This window comes from Helobdella robusta (genome assembly GCF_000326865.2).
Source record: "Helobdella robusta unplaced genomic scaffold HELROscaffold_10, whole genome shotgun sequence".
Lineage (NCBI taxonomy): Eukaryota > Metazoa > Annelida > Clitellata > Rhynchobdellida > Glossiphoniidae > Helobdella > Helobdella robusta.
Genome location: NW_008703571.1, coordinates 3,068,747 through 3,086,024, shown reverse-complemented (window position 1 = coordinate 3,086,024; position 17,278 = coordinate 3,068,747). Strand labels below are relative to the sequence as shown.

Genomic DNA, 17,278 nt, shown 5'->3' with positions numbered 1-17,278 from the left:
AGTTTGAGTGAAAAAAACAAGTTCTGCTCAAAAATAAAGAAAACAAACTAAAGAAAATAAAAGACTTTTTTTAAATCACGCTCAAATTCGTAAACTAATTATAACATTTATGCATTATTCAAATTGCAAGTTGCTAACGATTTTAAAAACACCTCAAACTTTCAGGCGTCGGCTGTAAAACCGCAAAAATGAAGCGCACTTGTTTTAACTATTCAAAGTTTACTCATCTAATCATTTTGAATACATTTTAAATAAAAAAAACTCCTCCTCAATCTATATCGCACCATCATTGCATTGAATCGTATATTAATTTATTAATATATAATTTTATTTTTTTATTAATTTAATTAAGTTTGTTTAATGGCCATCAAAAACGAGCAAGTATAGAAAATTTCAGCCTATCAGACGAGGGGAAGTTGTCGAGAAACCTACGGAGGTCAACAAACATTCAGAGTGGATGTAAATAAACTGTGGGGCAATTATATAATAATAATAATACCAATTATAATAATAATACTATCGTTAATATTAATAGTAATAAGTATAATAATAATAATAATAAAAAGATGAATAGTAATGTATAGTTACTTAGTAAAAATGCGTATGTGGTACGAGATTTTATTTGCATTATTCATCATTCAAAAAGTCAGTTCTAATTTGTGTTAAATTTTCACCACCGATGAATTTATTATCATTTAAAAAATATATTTATTTTAATTAATGTTTTTTATTTATCTGAGTGTTAATACGCTTATTTTTTTATATTTTTCACTCATTCTGAATTATTTATTCACCCATTTTGTCTATAGTCTATTTATTTATTCATTTATCCATTCATTCATCCATCCATTCAAAATCGATTCATTCGTTAGTTTGTTCGTTTGTTATTTTGTTTATTCATTCGTTCGTTCGTTCATCCATCCATCCATCTATCCATCCATCTATCCATCCATCCATCCATCCATCCATCCATCCATCCATCCATCCATCCATCCATCCATCCATCCATCCATTCATTCATTCATTCATACATGCGTTCATACAATTAGTTACTTGCTTGCTTGTTTATTTGTTAACAAATTTATTCATTCGCTTACTTTCAAGCAGATTGACTCATTTCTCAATAATTTTCAACACACCTAACATGAGACTGAAAAAGAATGTAGGAAAATAATTTTGTTGCTCACATTTTTTGAGCTTATCCAATGATTGAAATTGAAGATGTTCAGACGCAAGCAAAAGTTTCAAAAGTGGGTCGGCCTCCAATTGCAATACTTTTTTTATTTTAATGCTCGTGTAGGTCTGAATGTTAAACAGTGCAAAACCATTTTTAGTGTTCATTTTGCAGCCTCTATCAATTTGTTGATCAATTAAATTTTTGAAATTCTCAATAACTTCATTAGCAACTTTAACAACCATGACAACATGTTAGTGCATCAAATGGAAAAGGTCAACATCGCTTTTTATAAAAATGTCCAAATAAATTTATACAAAATATAAATGAATAAATTAAATTAGATGCATTATATACACAAATATGAATATATATATATATATATATATGTGTGTGTGTGTGTGTGTGTGTGTGTGTGTTTGTGTGTGTGTATTCAAATGTGTATATATTTAGATATTTATTTTATTTATTTCTATGCTGACCAATAGTTTAATTATTTATTACTATGAATAAATTTTTCGAAACACACCACTATAATATTAAATTAACGTTATAATAAAGTGCAGTGCGTCCTAAACACTTACAAAACTTAAACTAAATTATTCGGAATAATCAGCCTGCAAAAAATAAAGTTTCTATTCATGATGATCAACCTTATGGCAGCTGGCACTCTGCACATCATCGTTTTCAAACGTACTTTTTTGAGTGATGCATACAAAATTGCTTACGTTATATTTAATTCACTTTTACACACGTTCACTCTAAATCAATTAGGCGTATTAAGCTTAACGAGGCCATTATAGATACAAATATATGAAAAACTCAACTGACTACATACGTTCATATTATTTAAAAAATAAAATGCTTATCTAACCGTTTACTAAAAAAGTCTTCAAATGGACCATGCAAAATAAGTATCCAACAATATTGGCGAAAATTGCAATTTTCATTTCAATTCAATTTTCAGTTTAAATTACAAAATTCAGTTTGGGTCTACGAAACAATTGCAAAAAAGTTGAAAAATGTTTCTTTCAAGAGCTCAATTTTTGCGTTACATGGCACAAATACGAGGCAGCAACGTGCGAGCCACGATTGGAAGCAGAAGCGGTTCAACTGATGCAACTGATGCAAGTGATGCAAGTGACGCCAGTAACATGTGTGCACAGCTTTTCACGATGACATGTTACTACAAACTTTTGCCATCCAGTTATTTTATCTTGCTTTTTTAATTTCCTATTTAACATGGACGTAAGTAAATTTTTTTTACACTTGTTAACGTGTAAGAACGTTGACTTAAAGTACATTGTAAAACGATTAAATAATAAATATATTTTAATATATATATATATATATATATTTGTTTATGCTATATATTTCAAAAAATTATATGAATGCACACACGCACGCCGCACACACTCACACATATATATATATATATATACATAATATATATATATATATATATATATGGGATTCAGATCATCAGACATGCAGTTGTTTAAGAAAGTCACAGCTTTATCAGCCTTCCTTAATTTTATATTTAATGTTTCAGTTTTTCCTATGATGAATTTCAGTTGATTGTTAAGTTTATTTAACTCATACGCAAAATTAGTGTATATATATACATATATATATATATAAATATATATATATATATATATATATATATGAATAATAATATTATTATTCGAATAATTACACAAAGCTTTTCATTAAAAAATTTATTTCCCAAAAGCACTAATAAGTAGAACAAACAAAAAGAGAAACATAACGTGATAAATTGATTGTCAATTTCAAAAATGAAAAAGACAAAGGAAAAGTAGTCCAAAAAGCGATAAAAACCAAGACTGCACTGAAGATGATTTGTGAAAAATGGAAATAGGGCAAATTGCATGGTGGATTTGAATAATAATTTTATTTTTTATAAATTGAACATTTTCTGAAAAATTCTAGTATGAAAAATTGAAAAGACAAACTTTAAATTGGTTAACGCCAACAATTCGGTTGAAATCATACAATATTGCATAAAATAGTGATAAAGTAAAATATTTCTTTAAGACAATGGCGCAGCTCAAGCTCTACCTCTTCTTATGTAGCAAACCAAGCCAATCCGTGCACGACAGTATTTTTCTTTGAAAAACGAAACACAAGAGCCGATAGGACAAAGTCAACTCATGTCGATAACGAAAGAGCTCAAACAAGGAAGAGACCTGAACGGCCTTACACGTGCATCTGTTGAATCGGACTGTGCCTTTCATGTTTTTGTGAAAAACAATGATAAACTGTAGCTGACATCAGGATTTGTTTAAAAATGGAGTGAAAGATAATGTGCCACAACGTTCAACACTTAGATTATTGCTGTTTTTGATAACATAATGCTCGAATGTTTTTGACAACATTGATTCATTCAAGTTTAAGCATCACTCTTCTGCGGACGATATTTAAATCATTGTTTCTAGTGTTATTAATTGTTATTATTTTATTATTATAAATTATTATTGTTATTATTTTATTATTATACATTGTTATTAATGTATTTTGCAGATTAATTTTTGGATGATCAAGCATAAACGCAAACATAATTTCTGCTGGTTGGCACATACCAGGGTGCAAATAAATAAACTATGCCACAATAAATCAATCAATCAGTCACAGTCAGTCAGTCAGTCAGCCAGTCAGTCAGTCAGTCAGTCAGTCAGTCAGTCAGTCAGTCAGTCAGTCAGTCAGTCAGTCAGTCAGTCAGTCAGTCAGTCAGTCAGTCAGTCAGTCAGTCAGTCAGTCAGTCAGTCAGTCAGTCAGAAGTAATTAGAGAAAGAGGTAAAAAGTTCTAAAATAAAAGACTTAGATTTAGAAAAAGAGTGTATAACACGAGTTAAGTGAGAACAAGAAGACGATCGTGAACCGAAGCGTTTAGGGTTAATTAATATATCTGATAAGTACTTTGGAAATAGGAAGTAATTTAGATTGAGACTTATATATAAATGTGCAAATTTAATTCAAATTTAGAAGGATTAGGTTTAAGGCACATAGAATCAGACCAAGTAATAATTGAAGAAAGACATAGAGATAGATTATGAAGAACTCTATTGAGATTAGATGGAGGTTAGGGTATAAAAATAAATAAATATAAGAATCATCAGCACATAGTTGACTATTGAAAGAAAGATTATTAATAATACTAGGTTGTTCAAAAGTATAAATAGAAGAGGGCTAAGCATAGAATACTGAGGTACCCCAAAAATAAAGGTAAGGGAGTTAGAAGTAGAATTATTAAGAACAACAGAAGAAAAACGATTATAGATATAAGAAGAAAGCCAAGATAGACAAGACTCGGTAATATTAAAAAATTGATCTAGCAGACTGACCAACAGACTGACTGACCTAGCAGTATGACCAACTGTATCAAAAGAAAAAGAAAAGTCAAGAGCATTAAGAAGAGTAAGGTTATTATGTTTTTTAAGTAAAGAAGTTTCAGTTTTGTGAGCCGGCTTGAAACCAGATTGAGATACAGTAGCATGGTGTTAGAGTTTAAATAAAATGATAATTGATTATAAACTAGTTTTTCTATTACTTTAGAGATGAAAGTAATATTAGAAACAGATTAAGAGGAAGGAGAAATGGCACTTAGTCGATCATGTGGAAACTTGTGTGATATGTGTAACTTAAAAAAATTGACAAAATATGAACTACGGAACATGGCCAAGTTGAACTATGGATGGCCACTGTCAAATCAGTTTTAATGCAATGAACTATGTTTGTTCATCCATTCATCTTTATTTACCGGCATCAAATAATTTCATTCTATCTATTAAAAAAAATTATTGCTATTCGTGTTAGAACTTGTGCTGTTTATTGGATTCGCATAATTTTTCAATTTACATTAAATAAGATTGCTATTTTCATTACGAGTAGCCTAAACGCAGACTGCTTATATCTGAAGCAACAGAATTTTAGCAATAATCATGTAGAATTCATTATAAAAGTTAAAATTTAACTCGGGCATATGAATAAATGTAACTTTAAAAAAAAATAATCTTTTTTATTTTGATAGAAAATACGAATTTTTTCACACAAAAAATATATTGCTTAGAAATCAATTGATCACTGCTCTTTATCATAATTTGTTTCACATGCTTAGCAATTCTAAAAATGCAATATATAATCATCATCATATTTCAAGGAATAACAAATGACTACCGACACATTGCACACAAACGTCGAAAGGCTGACATTAAATCTTATTTATTGGTCTACAAGAATGCAATCGACCGCGTAAAATTATTTGCTGCTCGCAATTTTTCTACAAATTTCATAATTGCAAGTGCAGACGTTGAATTAATAGAAAATTTTAATGTAATCTAATTAAGCAGTGTTGCGATTATTTTGCAATCACAATTAAAAAAAGTTTTTGAAAAATGTTTTTATTATTTTTGAAAGTGAATGTAAAATCAAAAATCGATGATAATCTCAAAGGCATTTTATTGTTAAATTTAATAATAAACTATAATGTACATGTACAAACATACAAATTTGTATATTTTATTTTTACTTTATTTCATCATAAACAGCTATTATATTAATCAAATTTTCTTAACATACATTCATTAATTTTAGAACATTATAATTATTATCTTAGTTATAATTACTGCAACAAACTGTAATTTCATTTTATTTGGTTATCTTATTCTAAATTGGTTGAATTTGAATCGGTAGCATTCATTGCTAAGGATGCAACTCATTTCATTGTTTTATGAAATAAATATAATGAAGAAAATTTAAACAACAAAAACATGCACGCAAATGATTCCTGCTTATCGATTTTAAAGTAACATCAGCTCATAACAACAAGATTAAATTCAACATTTTGAGGGCATTTCAAATCATGGATGCAATTTCAAACCGAAACGTTAGAAATTGTTTATATGCAAACTTAACAGCAAAAATTTTCGCACTTTGCACTTTCAGACAAAAAAATTCAAAAATGTTACTCTTCATTAAAATTAACGGTGGTATTATAACGCGGAAAGATCAAACATTTAAATGTTGTCATAGTTGATTAAGTAGTGTTCAAAAAAATTTGAACTTCAAGTTTTTTACTAAAATTGAGGAGAAACAGTACTAACGTCACTATATATCATTTCAACAAACATACGCAAATAGAAGAATTTTAAATTGATTGAACAGGGGCTGATTAAATCAAAGTATTAATCATTCCTCATTTTTATTTTTATAAAATTCATCCGCTCATGTATGAAAAAAAGTTTTAAAATTATAATTGTTACTAAACTTTTTCTATTATTTGCCATATATATTGATTTCAATAATCTCACCATAGTTTATTCCGTAATGCCTTCCATCCATTTTTAAACAGGTTTTCCAACCTTTTCCCGCTTTTATATATTCTATCATTCGGCATTATGCAAAACATGTCCAAAAAATCTCTTTTCGTGAACTAACTGTTTCTTGTATACTTTTTCACATTCCAAGTTGATGTGTTATGACTTCTTTCATCTTTCTGTTTCCAGATTTGTTTATTTTCGGCTGCCTCTAATTTAAGTTCGGCTGACATTTGTTTCAAAGGATTCGGAAAATTGAACTTATCAGGATCGTTACTTTTATTTATCTGAGCGTCCCATGGGTGGTTTATAAGAGCTGGTTTTATTTTTTTTGAGTCGAGGTTTCATTTCCGTAGTTCCTTTCATTGAGTTTTTATAGTGTTGGCATTCTTAATTGCTAAAATTATTAATCTATCAAAAATCAGCTAATGAACCAGTGTTGTAACTTGCACTATCATCAAGTTATTCGTTCTACCGTAAATAAACATGACTGTTTCAAACAAAAACTTGTTTAAACGTTTGTTTAAATGCCCATCAGTAATGGAAACACTAAATCATTTGCTTATCCCAGAAATACACTCAATGGTCGCACAATCGCCAATAGTTCACAGCGTATCTCCATAATCCGACAACCCCAACCTCATCTTCACAACTCGTGCTTATAAACAGCAACAAGCGTCGTTACGAAGATATCTGATTCTAACAATTAATTAGAAATGGAAATATCAAATTATAGAATCAAGACAATAATAATTGTAATAATTGATTGAAATTATTATATAGCCCAATTTGCAAAACAGCATTTAACTTCTAGCATATATAGCATTAAAAAATATGAAAACGTGTGCGATTATATTACACGCACCACAACTTATTAACATATTTTGAAAAACCAATTTTTCAATCATAGTGCTTGGTGTTAGTGTCTGGTAATTTAAAAGTAATTAAGATATAATCAAGATAATACATCAATCAGATAGTCGAAGCAATTTATTTCTCGTTTTTCGTGATTTGTAATAAGTTCTTTTTGTGTTAGATTGTTGATTTTGGATTCGTTATAAAGATGAATTTAAAGAGAGTATAAATATATTTTTGTTTGTTGTTTTGAATAAATTAAAATTGGTTTTTAAATTTGAACTTTAAAATGATTTAAACCTAAAACTAATAATTAAATTGGTAATTTACTTGAACTGCCCATGAATGTTTGGTTGAATTTGTTCTGTCTGTCGCCTGTGATTAGAGTTTAAAATTAAAATTTAAGTTTTGTTATAATTGTGAAACACAGAGTAACATGATTTTCAGATTTTTTTCATAATTGTAAGACAACATCACAGTGAAAATTCTGTTGCTCAGTGACAGTGCATCGGAAGTATCGCGACATGTCCGGATCGACGATGAAAGAACTTCAGCTTGCAATTATTTTATCTGGATACATAATAACTGCATTTGGCAAATAGAGATGTTTAAATCAAACAGCTGAATGAGTGACTAATGAGATAGAAAACCTACAGGATTGCAACGTCAAAATCAGCAATCAAATCAAACCCATTTAAGATTAACTTGAAAACTAAGTAACTGACGGTAATCATAGTGACAAAATAAATGTTCTGCAGGAAAATCTTTAAAAATCTTACGCTGATACGTTAAAAATGGGACAGTTATAAACGTGGAGAAAGCTAATGACGAAGTAACAGACAATGAATATGTCAGGCCGTTGCCCGTCAAGTTAAAATCAAAGTTTCTAAAAAAATTTAGTTATGGAAAATCTGTCAAATTTAGAAAATCTGAATGATGATTTGAAAGGAAAAGGCAATAGGCAATGACTTGACGGAGAAACAAAGAAAAATTATATTGGTTACTAATTGAAAAAAGAATTATCCTTTTAAAATTTGTTTTATGGTGTTTAGATGTTTAAATGGTCTGGCCTCACAGTATTTATCTTTTTTCAACAGTGTTTCTACAGCATTTTACAGAATTGTTTCCTCATTATTAATTGTTAGTTTTTTCATTATTCTGATCTTACTTATTTTTAGTAATCATTGCTGCCTTTTCAAAGAATATACAATATCAATCGATAGTTTTTATAATTGATAATTACTTCATGTACAAAAACCAATGTTGAATATTTATCAAATTCTTCTATAGTAAAAATTTTATATGTTGGCTGATGTTTTTCAGTACAAAACATACGTGTAAAAATATATTAGAGCATTAAAAAATTTGTTGATGGATGTTTAAATGTAGATCACACAAAAATATTATCATATATGATGTAACAATAAAAAATAAATAGTATAACATTAACGTGGTTTCCCAAATTTTTTACCAGCCTTTAATACAAAACCAGCAAATTTGAAAAGTAACATGAGCACTTATTGTCTTGTATATGGTTTTCAATATTTCTAGGAATCGGTCGCATTTGAAATTTTCTTTATTTCTCTTCTTTTTTGCCGTTGTTTTTCTCGTTATATTATTATTTTTGGGTTCAAATTGTTGAGAAAATTCAGGAAAGTATTCTCGTATTTTTAATATGGAAAAATAATTAAAATTAATTGGAAAATTTGACTTTAAAGTAATTAAAACTGCGCTTACCCTTGACTGTATTTAATGTGTATGCATTACTCGAATAAAGTTAACTGGTTGAAATTAACATTTAAGTACATTATAAAGTTTTGCGTTCATTATGAGAGTTTACAATCTACAGGAATTTGTTCGGTTATATATTTGCAAAGTTTGTTGCTAAATTTGTACGTTTAACTTATATAGCGTACTAAACTGTTTTGTTTATTGAATAGACATAAAGAATTTTACGTGAACTTTGATAACTTTATGTTGCAACAATGACGGGTAGAAATGCAAACGAAGCAGCTGCTTGTGATAAGGAGGGCATTAGTTCTTGGTTCCAGGCATGTCTAATGAAGCACTGACTTCAATTACATTGTTCTGGCTCATCACCTATCGAGAGAATTGTCTCCGAAAAAATTGAAACTGGCAACTCCCAGTATTTGATGAGATGAAAAAATGAATGAATTGAATAAAGATATTAAACAGGAGATAGACGCCATCAAAACGGTTATGGATGAGGGTGATAGCAAACCTTTGAAAATGGATGCTTCTGGGTCAAAGCTATGTGACGAAATATCGGTTTTGAAGCGTGAAATGAACAGATCTTCTTTTTCGGAAGTTGTCAAATCTGAAGTTGGTAGAAGTGTGCAAGCAATCAATGATGATGTGAAAAGTGTTTAAATAACGCTGAACAAGATTTTCGAGGTAAAAGAGATGGAAGCCAACATGATACTGTTCGGATTGAAGGAAGGTTCTGATGATGGTGACAAGGTCCATAAAATAATTAACTATTTAACTGATGGAGTTTTTGGTCTTAAAAATGTCTTGAAGGTGATAAGTGTTTATATTCTGACAAACGTTCAGGTTATAGGAGGAATTTAATTGAGGTCAGCAATAGCTCGAAAAATAAATGGCAGGCAATTAATAGGGTGTTGTTTAGAGACAAAAAAAGTTTAATGTTCGATAGTGATGTTGGTATTACAGCCCATCAATTGTTGCAGTTTTTCACTGACAAAGACTCCATTCAATCAACAGATGATGGTAGGTCACATAATGCTGTTATGTTTTCTTCCTCCCCTATGATCACTGAAGATGAGTTGCAAGATATTATAATCAATTCCCCATGTAAGACAAGTTCACAGGATGTCATTCCACTTTACATCTTAAAAAAGTGTTTGAAATTTTTCATCAAATTTTTCACAAGCTTCGTTAATTGCTGCCTTCAATCAGGTAAATTTCCCTCCTCTTTCAGGCATGCTGTGGTTCTCGTTCTCCTCGTCTTGAAGAAAACAGGTTGTGATGTAAATGATGTTAATAATTACAGACCGATATCGAATCTTCCATTCATTTCAAAATTTATGGAACGCGTGGTTAAAAGTTTCTTGAAGTTTTTATCTGAAAATAATCTACTGCATTGTAATCAATCCGGTTATAGACAGTTCCTTTCTATTAAAACTGCTTTGTTACATGTTTTGTCTAGTTTGTTTTCAGCAATGGACGTTCAGAATTTATAGTTGTTATCGTTTTTAGACATGTCAGCAGCATTTGATTGTGTAAACCATGTTGTTCAGCTGGCAAGATTACGTAACGATTATGATTTTACAGATACAGCTCATAAATGGTTCAGGTCATATTTGACTAACCGAACAGAGCAGGTTTCGTTTAACAATTCAGTGTCTGATGATGACTTGGTAACAACAGGTGTGCCACGAGGCACAGTTCTGAGACTAATTCTCTTTATTTTGTACACAGCAGATATAATTAAAACAATTTCCTCTCATGGATTTATTTGTCTTGCGTTTGCGGACGACATTCAGGTTCTAGTCACTGGTTCTCCAGGTTCGTTTCGTGATGAGATTGATAGATTTGTTCAGTGTTTGAGAGAGGTTGGATATTGGATGTCACCGAACTCGTTCAAGCTCAATGAATGTAAAACGCAGTTGCTACCGGTGGGTACGTGGCCGCAGTTGTCAGAACTTGATTTCAGTTCAGTATAGATGGGAGACGTAAAGATATCATTTTTTGCAAATGCATCAAATTTGGGAGTTTTACTTGATAGCAATTTATCAATGAAAAATCACATTAGAAAGATATATACATCAAGTAATATTTTTTTAAGAAACATATATCGAATCAGACATTCATTGGATGGATTGGCACTGGTGACGCTGATTCATGCTTTTATAACATCTCGAAATGACTACTGCAACAGTTTATTTTATTAACTTTCAAGGAAATCAATCACTTTTCTTCAGTCAGTTCAGAACATGGCTGCAAAACTCGTAACTGGCAGGATGAAATTTGATCACGTGACGCCCATCCTGGAGGACAGTAGATAATGATAACCTCTAAAATCGCTGTACTTGTGTTTCAATCACTGAACAGGATGTCACCAGAATATCTATTAAACAAATTTTCAAAAAAAATGTCTGCGTCGTCTCATCTACGGTCAGATGATAGGAGTATGTTGACAATACCGGTTTCACGCTTGCAGATTGGTGCTGGAAGTATCTCTGTTGCAGGTCCGATCGTATGGAACAGCCTGCCACAGTCATTGCGATTGTCCGGACTGTCTCTTAGAACATTTAAAAAAGAACTGAAAACATATATATTCACTGTTGAACTTTGATAATTTTACTTAAGTTTTCTCTTATTAGTAGTATTATAGACTTCTATGTTTATATAACCACGATAGCGCCTTTGAGAACATTTAATTGGCGCTATATAAGTTTCCTATTGATTGATTATTGTCCAATTTAGATCACTTATAATAATTCTAAAAAACTTTCTTGAATTTAATAGTTAAGTTATTAAATATTCGATTGCTGGTTTTTGTTGTAATAAAATGGCAGAGCATAATTTTGCAATTTCAAAATATTTATTTGACTCAAAGTAATTATTTCTTTCCAGTTGTTTATTCGTCGTTTATAAATAACGTTTCAGGATTCTTGTACTCAAAAATAGCAAAAAATAAGAGTGTGTTTATTGATCGGACACAAGATAAATAAATACCATTAACAACAAAGGCCGCAATATTGGCCCTAAGGTAGGCCAGTTCGAACAACTAGAAGGAGAACTCAAAATTTTCGACTGATACAAACTGCCAAATACGATTTAAGCCATTTGTAAGCCAAACAATTTCTTCAGATGTTGTGTCAAATATTTAAAATGTTGCGGATAATAAAGAGAGTGGGAAGATTCATGATGGTTGATAAAAGATGGAATGTCATTGGTGTAAGAAGACGAGCCATATAATTTTTGGCCTAATTTGATAGAAAATTTATTAATATTATGAACTGTATAACTTTAATTAATTTCATTGGTTGGTCAGCTGTTTCATTGAAAAGATTAAATTTGTTTAATGAATTTATTAAGTTCAATTTTTCCTTACTGTTATTTCAGTTTATGAATTTTTTCTCAAAGTAACGTATTTCTCGAATACTTACGTTTTGTTTCAGTGGAATAACATTTATATTTAAAATATTTATTTTGTTAATAAGAGATTTAATTAGAGTTATATTTTATATTCTTTATAAAAATGATTTTAAATTATTGAAAAATTATAGTTATATAATAATTCCACATTCACCCTTAGTTTTCTAAAACGATTTATAATAGGACAAGCAGTGTCAACGCAATCCATGAGAATTTTGAAAAAATGTTTCTAATCATTATTCAAGTTAGTGAATTTAAAAGTCAGGCCAAAACATTCATCATATCAAAAACAATTAGCATAATTGACAGTTAAAGTTTAGCGGACAGGATAATCACTATAGTAGGTTTGCGCACAACTCGCCCCAGGACAATTCGCTCTACACAACTTGGGTATAAACGAACATTCGCTAATTTAAACCAGTTTTAAAAATAAATTACAGAACGAAATATGTACAGATTTTTCTTAACGCACCGCTATCCTCTTGAACGGTTGCAATGGACATGCCGGTTCAGTAATGTAATTCAGTAGCAAAAGTTAATGAGAGCATAACAGCCAAACGCGCGTAGACTGAATTAAATTACTGTACTATTCTCTTGTCTTCAAAATATTGCTCGTCGTTAAATGGTTCAGCGTGTCTCCCAGCTTGAATTACATGAGTTTGTGAAAAGCGGTCTATTTGCAATGGACGGGTTTGGACAGTAGTCTTAAACGGTCTATTGGTTTAAAATGTGACAGATCGCACTCACGCCGCACATGCTGGCCGTGGTTCTAGGTGCTATTGCAAACATTCGTGAGCGATCGATGGAAATGCTAGAAAATCCTCATCAAATTCTGTCCGAAACAGTTGCCGATTTGCATACTAATGTTGCAGCTATTTTACCCCGTAAGGATTCCCTAAAAAGACAAATCCGCCGTTTTAGGCAAGATGATATAATTGTTAATGGTGTGTTTGTAAGCGCCTTTTTAAAAAAACTTCAGAGGCGCTAATGATTATTGCAGTATATTGCGTAGCACTTTACTAAAGCATGCAATGAATGGAGATAAAAAGACATTAGCACGGGTAAGCTTGGACAAAGAGATGGTGTTTCAACCTTTTACGAAATTAAATATCAGGCAACGCAGGATCACGAAGGTCTCTAGGCAAACCCATTGCGAAAATATTCTTTCGACCAAAAGCCAAGTTTGTGTCAGGTGCAAACAGTAAACCTGAATTGTCAGAGCGCGATGTTTGATCCAGCAGCGGTATTATTCTAGGAATGACTCCGTCAGTTAAATATTTAGAAACAACTTTTTTAATACGTTTAAAAATACATTTGAAAACCGTTAAACTTATTTTGAAAATAACTCTTCAATAAACCGGAAGTCAGTGAAGAGCAAAAAGAATTGGCTTAACGTGATCGTATTTAAGGTCACCTGAAACCAACCTTGCAGTCCAATTTTTAATCGACTGCAGTCTAGACATATTAATCAAAAAGTTAAACAACAAGTTAATTAACGCCAAACATGCGACAAAATTTCAAGAAATTCATTTGATTGTTCGACTTGGTAGCAGAGTATTGGATGCTCCTGGCGAATGAAATATTACGTAAAAGCGGCAAAAAGATTTAAGTCAAAGTGTCATTGGTATTAAAAATAATTAAATTAAAATTCTCATTATTCAGTTTATTACAAGTTGAGCAACACATTTTATTATTCATCTTTCCATTTTACATAAACCTTTTTACTTTCACTTTACTTTATCGAAACGTTAAACTGCGCAATTAGGCTATATATTTTAATTTTATTTTATGTTAGCAACGAATTGATGCTAGCTTTTACAGTCTCAAAAATTTTTTTAAATAACATTATTCGAACTTGAAATTTTTGTTTTTTTAAACTCCTCGTTTGTTTAATGAATTTCTACGTTTATTCATTAAGCTGTTTGTTTGACCTGTTGATACCGTGACCTGTTCAATGTAACAAAATTTGCTTCTTCATTGTTTTATTTATTACATTTATATGTATATATTTATTTATTTGTTTATTTAATTTATTTGAATTTATTCAAAACTCATTTACTACCTCTAGAAAAAAATATATTTATTACCTCAATTATTATTATTGTTATTAACTTTATTAATAATTCTCTTTAAAATCATTATCAGATGTATAAACAAACAAACAGCGCATGTGGAAACGCCTGGATCTACGTCTGCTAGGCACACATTGCATGCGATTGGCGTGGACCTCTAACCATTGGAATCCAGTCACTGCAGCAGCAGGAACGGATTCCTACCCACTACAACATCTTGCCGCTCAGCAATACTCCAAAAAAAACCAACGAGTACTCCGAGCAGTTATAATTATGTAACTACAATTGTAGGTACATTTCATTCACAAGGGTTTGCCATTGCTTCTAGCCAACATTTTGGTTATCAAAATTAACCTCTACTAATTTATAACAACCTGCAATCAATCTTCGTTTTGCGTCCAGAGACCCGGTTTCCCAAGGTAGGACGTTGTTTTCTTTGCCATCAACTTTTTGCGCCACATTAGACGATCAGTTGTATCCATTTCATTTAAATTTAGAGTTTTCATGTCTTGCTCGATTGTTTGCGACCAGGACTTTTTTGGACGGCCTTTGGGACGTGTGCCAGGTACTTCAACATCTGCAAAAGAAGTTATGGCACTGTTTCCACTTCGTTTGACATGACCAAACCACCGCAGAAGGTGTTGCCGGCATTCGTCCTTTATGTCATCTAAACCAGCACGACGCAGAATTTCTGTAGATTTGATGTGGTCCTTCAGACTAATTCGTTGCATCCATCGGAGCATTTTCATGTCGGTTCGTTGAAGTTGTTGTTCCAGTTTGGTTGTCATTGGCCATGTTTCTGCACCATATAACAACACCGGACGTATCACAGATTTATAAAGTCTTGATCGTAGTGGTAGTGGGATGTCACGCCGCATCAATATAGAAGCAAGGAGATGCCATTTATTTCAGGAGCTCGTATGCGTGCTCGAACGGCAGCTTCAGCTGTTCCAGTACAATCCAGAACATCCCCTAGATATTGAAACGATGTGACTTTCTCTACCTTAATGGCTTCAAAAACAGTGCTATTTAGAATTTGTTGTTGTGGATTGGTGCAAGCAGGACAAACAAAATTAGACATTTTAGATAAAGAACCAATTATTTGTGAACAACGTTTGTGACACCACTAGTTACACTGCTGACACCAGCTTTACAAACTGAACAGGGCCATCGTCCAGTAGCTGTGGATTGGACGGGTTCACCAGTGTTCATTGCTTTAGTTTTGCTGATGTTGACTTTGAATCCATGATCGGCGAGTCTGGTGTTCCAATCTTCAAACATCTGTGCTGCATTCTGCTCAGGCGTGACTGTTAACACGATATTATCAGCATATACTAGATTCCAAATGTCACCAGTGCGTATCGGTTTTGTGATTTCTTCCATCACAGTTATAAATAACAGTGGACTGAGAATCGAGCCTTGGTGAACTCCAAAGCCGATGTCAAATGCATCTGTGTTTCCAACCGTTGTGTTGACAAGATATTCTGGAATGAGTTGTCGACGTAGACTCCACCTGATTGCTTCACTGGGAACTCGATCAAATGCTTTTTCAAGGTCTACAAAATGTGTGATAGTTGTAGATGCTTTGCGAGGTACTCCTCTTGCAGTTGCCGATTGATGTGAATTGCATCAATTGTTGATTTCCCTGCTAGAAAACTAAATTGATAATTTCCGATTGTGATGCACGACGTTAATCTTCTCTCAACGATTTTCTCAACAATTTTCAGTGAGTGTTCTAACAGACGTATACCCCGATATGATGAACAGTTCAATAGATCACCTTTGCCTTTGTATAGAGGAACTGTCATGCTATAGTTCCATTCAGTCGGCATTGAGCAATTTCTCCAGATTTCACGGTAAAATTGTAGTAACGTTTGGATACCTGCAGTACCAGATGCTTTGATAATGTCATTTGTGAGTCCAGAGGGCCCTGCTGCCTTTCCATCCTTCATAGCTTTCAGAGCTTCTGTAAGCTCCTCTACAGTGATGTCTGGAATCGGACCTTCGATAGTTGGAGCGTCAAAGTTAACATTGATTGGATTTGTTTCGTTTAACAGACGGTTGAAGTACTCTCTCCACTGTAGCTTGATCTCATCTCGTTCAAGAACCATCTCATTTTTGTCATTTTTTATACATGAGGCACTAACTGTCTTTTTTCGCTATATTTTATATTTATTTTTTATATTTTATTTTATATTTATTTTCTATATTTTTCGCTTATTTTGCTATACGATACAGAGATTTCATTTGTTCACCTTTGCTTTTAGTGAGCCACTCTCTGCACTGATCTGTCCGAGCCAGTGCAACTTGACGTCTTGCACATTGTTCTTCTCACGTAAAATTTTATGGTCATCAACAGACTTTTATGGTCATCAACAGACAACATCAACAACCTGCAACCTAATTCATTTTGATTTTTAATAGGCTTTTGGCATTGTTTCTCATACTGATGGCGGGTTAAAATCTTATGACGTATGTGGTTAATAGTGACAAATATTTTCTTATTTTTTAAACGAAGAAGGGCAGTAACCACACAAAACAGTATCACAGCGTCACGTTCCACAATTTTTTTAATTCAAAATTGTTCTTGTAACTACTCTACATTTTCTGAAAAAATAAAAAAAATTTACAAAACAATTGTTATTTGATTGATCAAGTATTAAAAATATTTTATTCTTACAAGTTCAATAAAAAAA

General features: G+C 31.8%; 2 protein-coding genes across 2 annotated transcripts; both read left to right on the top strand.

The window, feature by feature from the left end:
* Positions 1 to 9,531: 9,531 nt before the first annotated feature.
* HELRODRAFT_166769 (hypothetical protein) lies at positions 9,532 to 9,957 on the top strand (the record flags this gene model as incomplete). The annotated part of the gene is made up of 2 exons (XM_009011984.1): positions 9,532 to 9,708; positions 9,772 to 9,957. The coding sequence occupies 2 exons, from the start codon at positions 9,532 to 9,534 to the stop codon at positions 9,955 to 9,957; spliced, it is 363 nt and encodes a 120-aa protein (XP_009010232.1).
* Positions 9,958 to 13,264: 3,307 nt separating this feature from the next.
* On the top strand, positions 13,265 to 14,861 carry HELRODRAFT_166768 (hypothetical protein; the record flags this gene model as incomplete). Its single annotated transcript, XM_009011983.1, has 3 exons — positions 13,265 to 13,454; positions 13,625 to 13,737; positions 14,676 to 14,861. 3 exons carry the CDS (start codon positions 13,265 to 13,267, stop codon positions 14,859 to 14,861), a joined length of 489 nt encoding a protein of 162 aa, XP_009010231.1.
* Between the last annotated feature and the right edge of the window lie 2,417 nt (positions 14,862 to 17,278).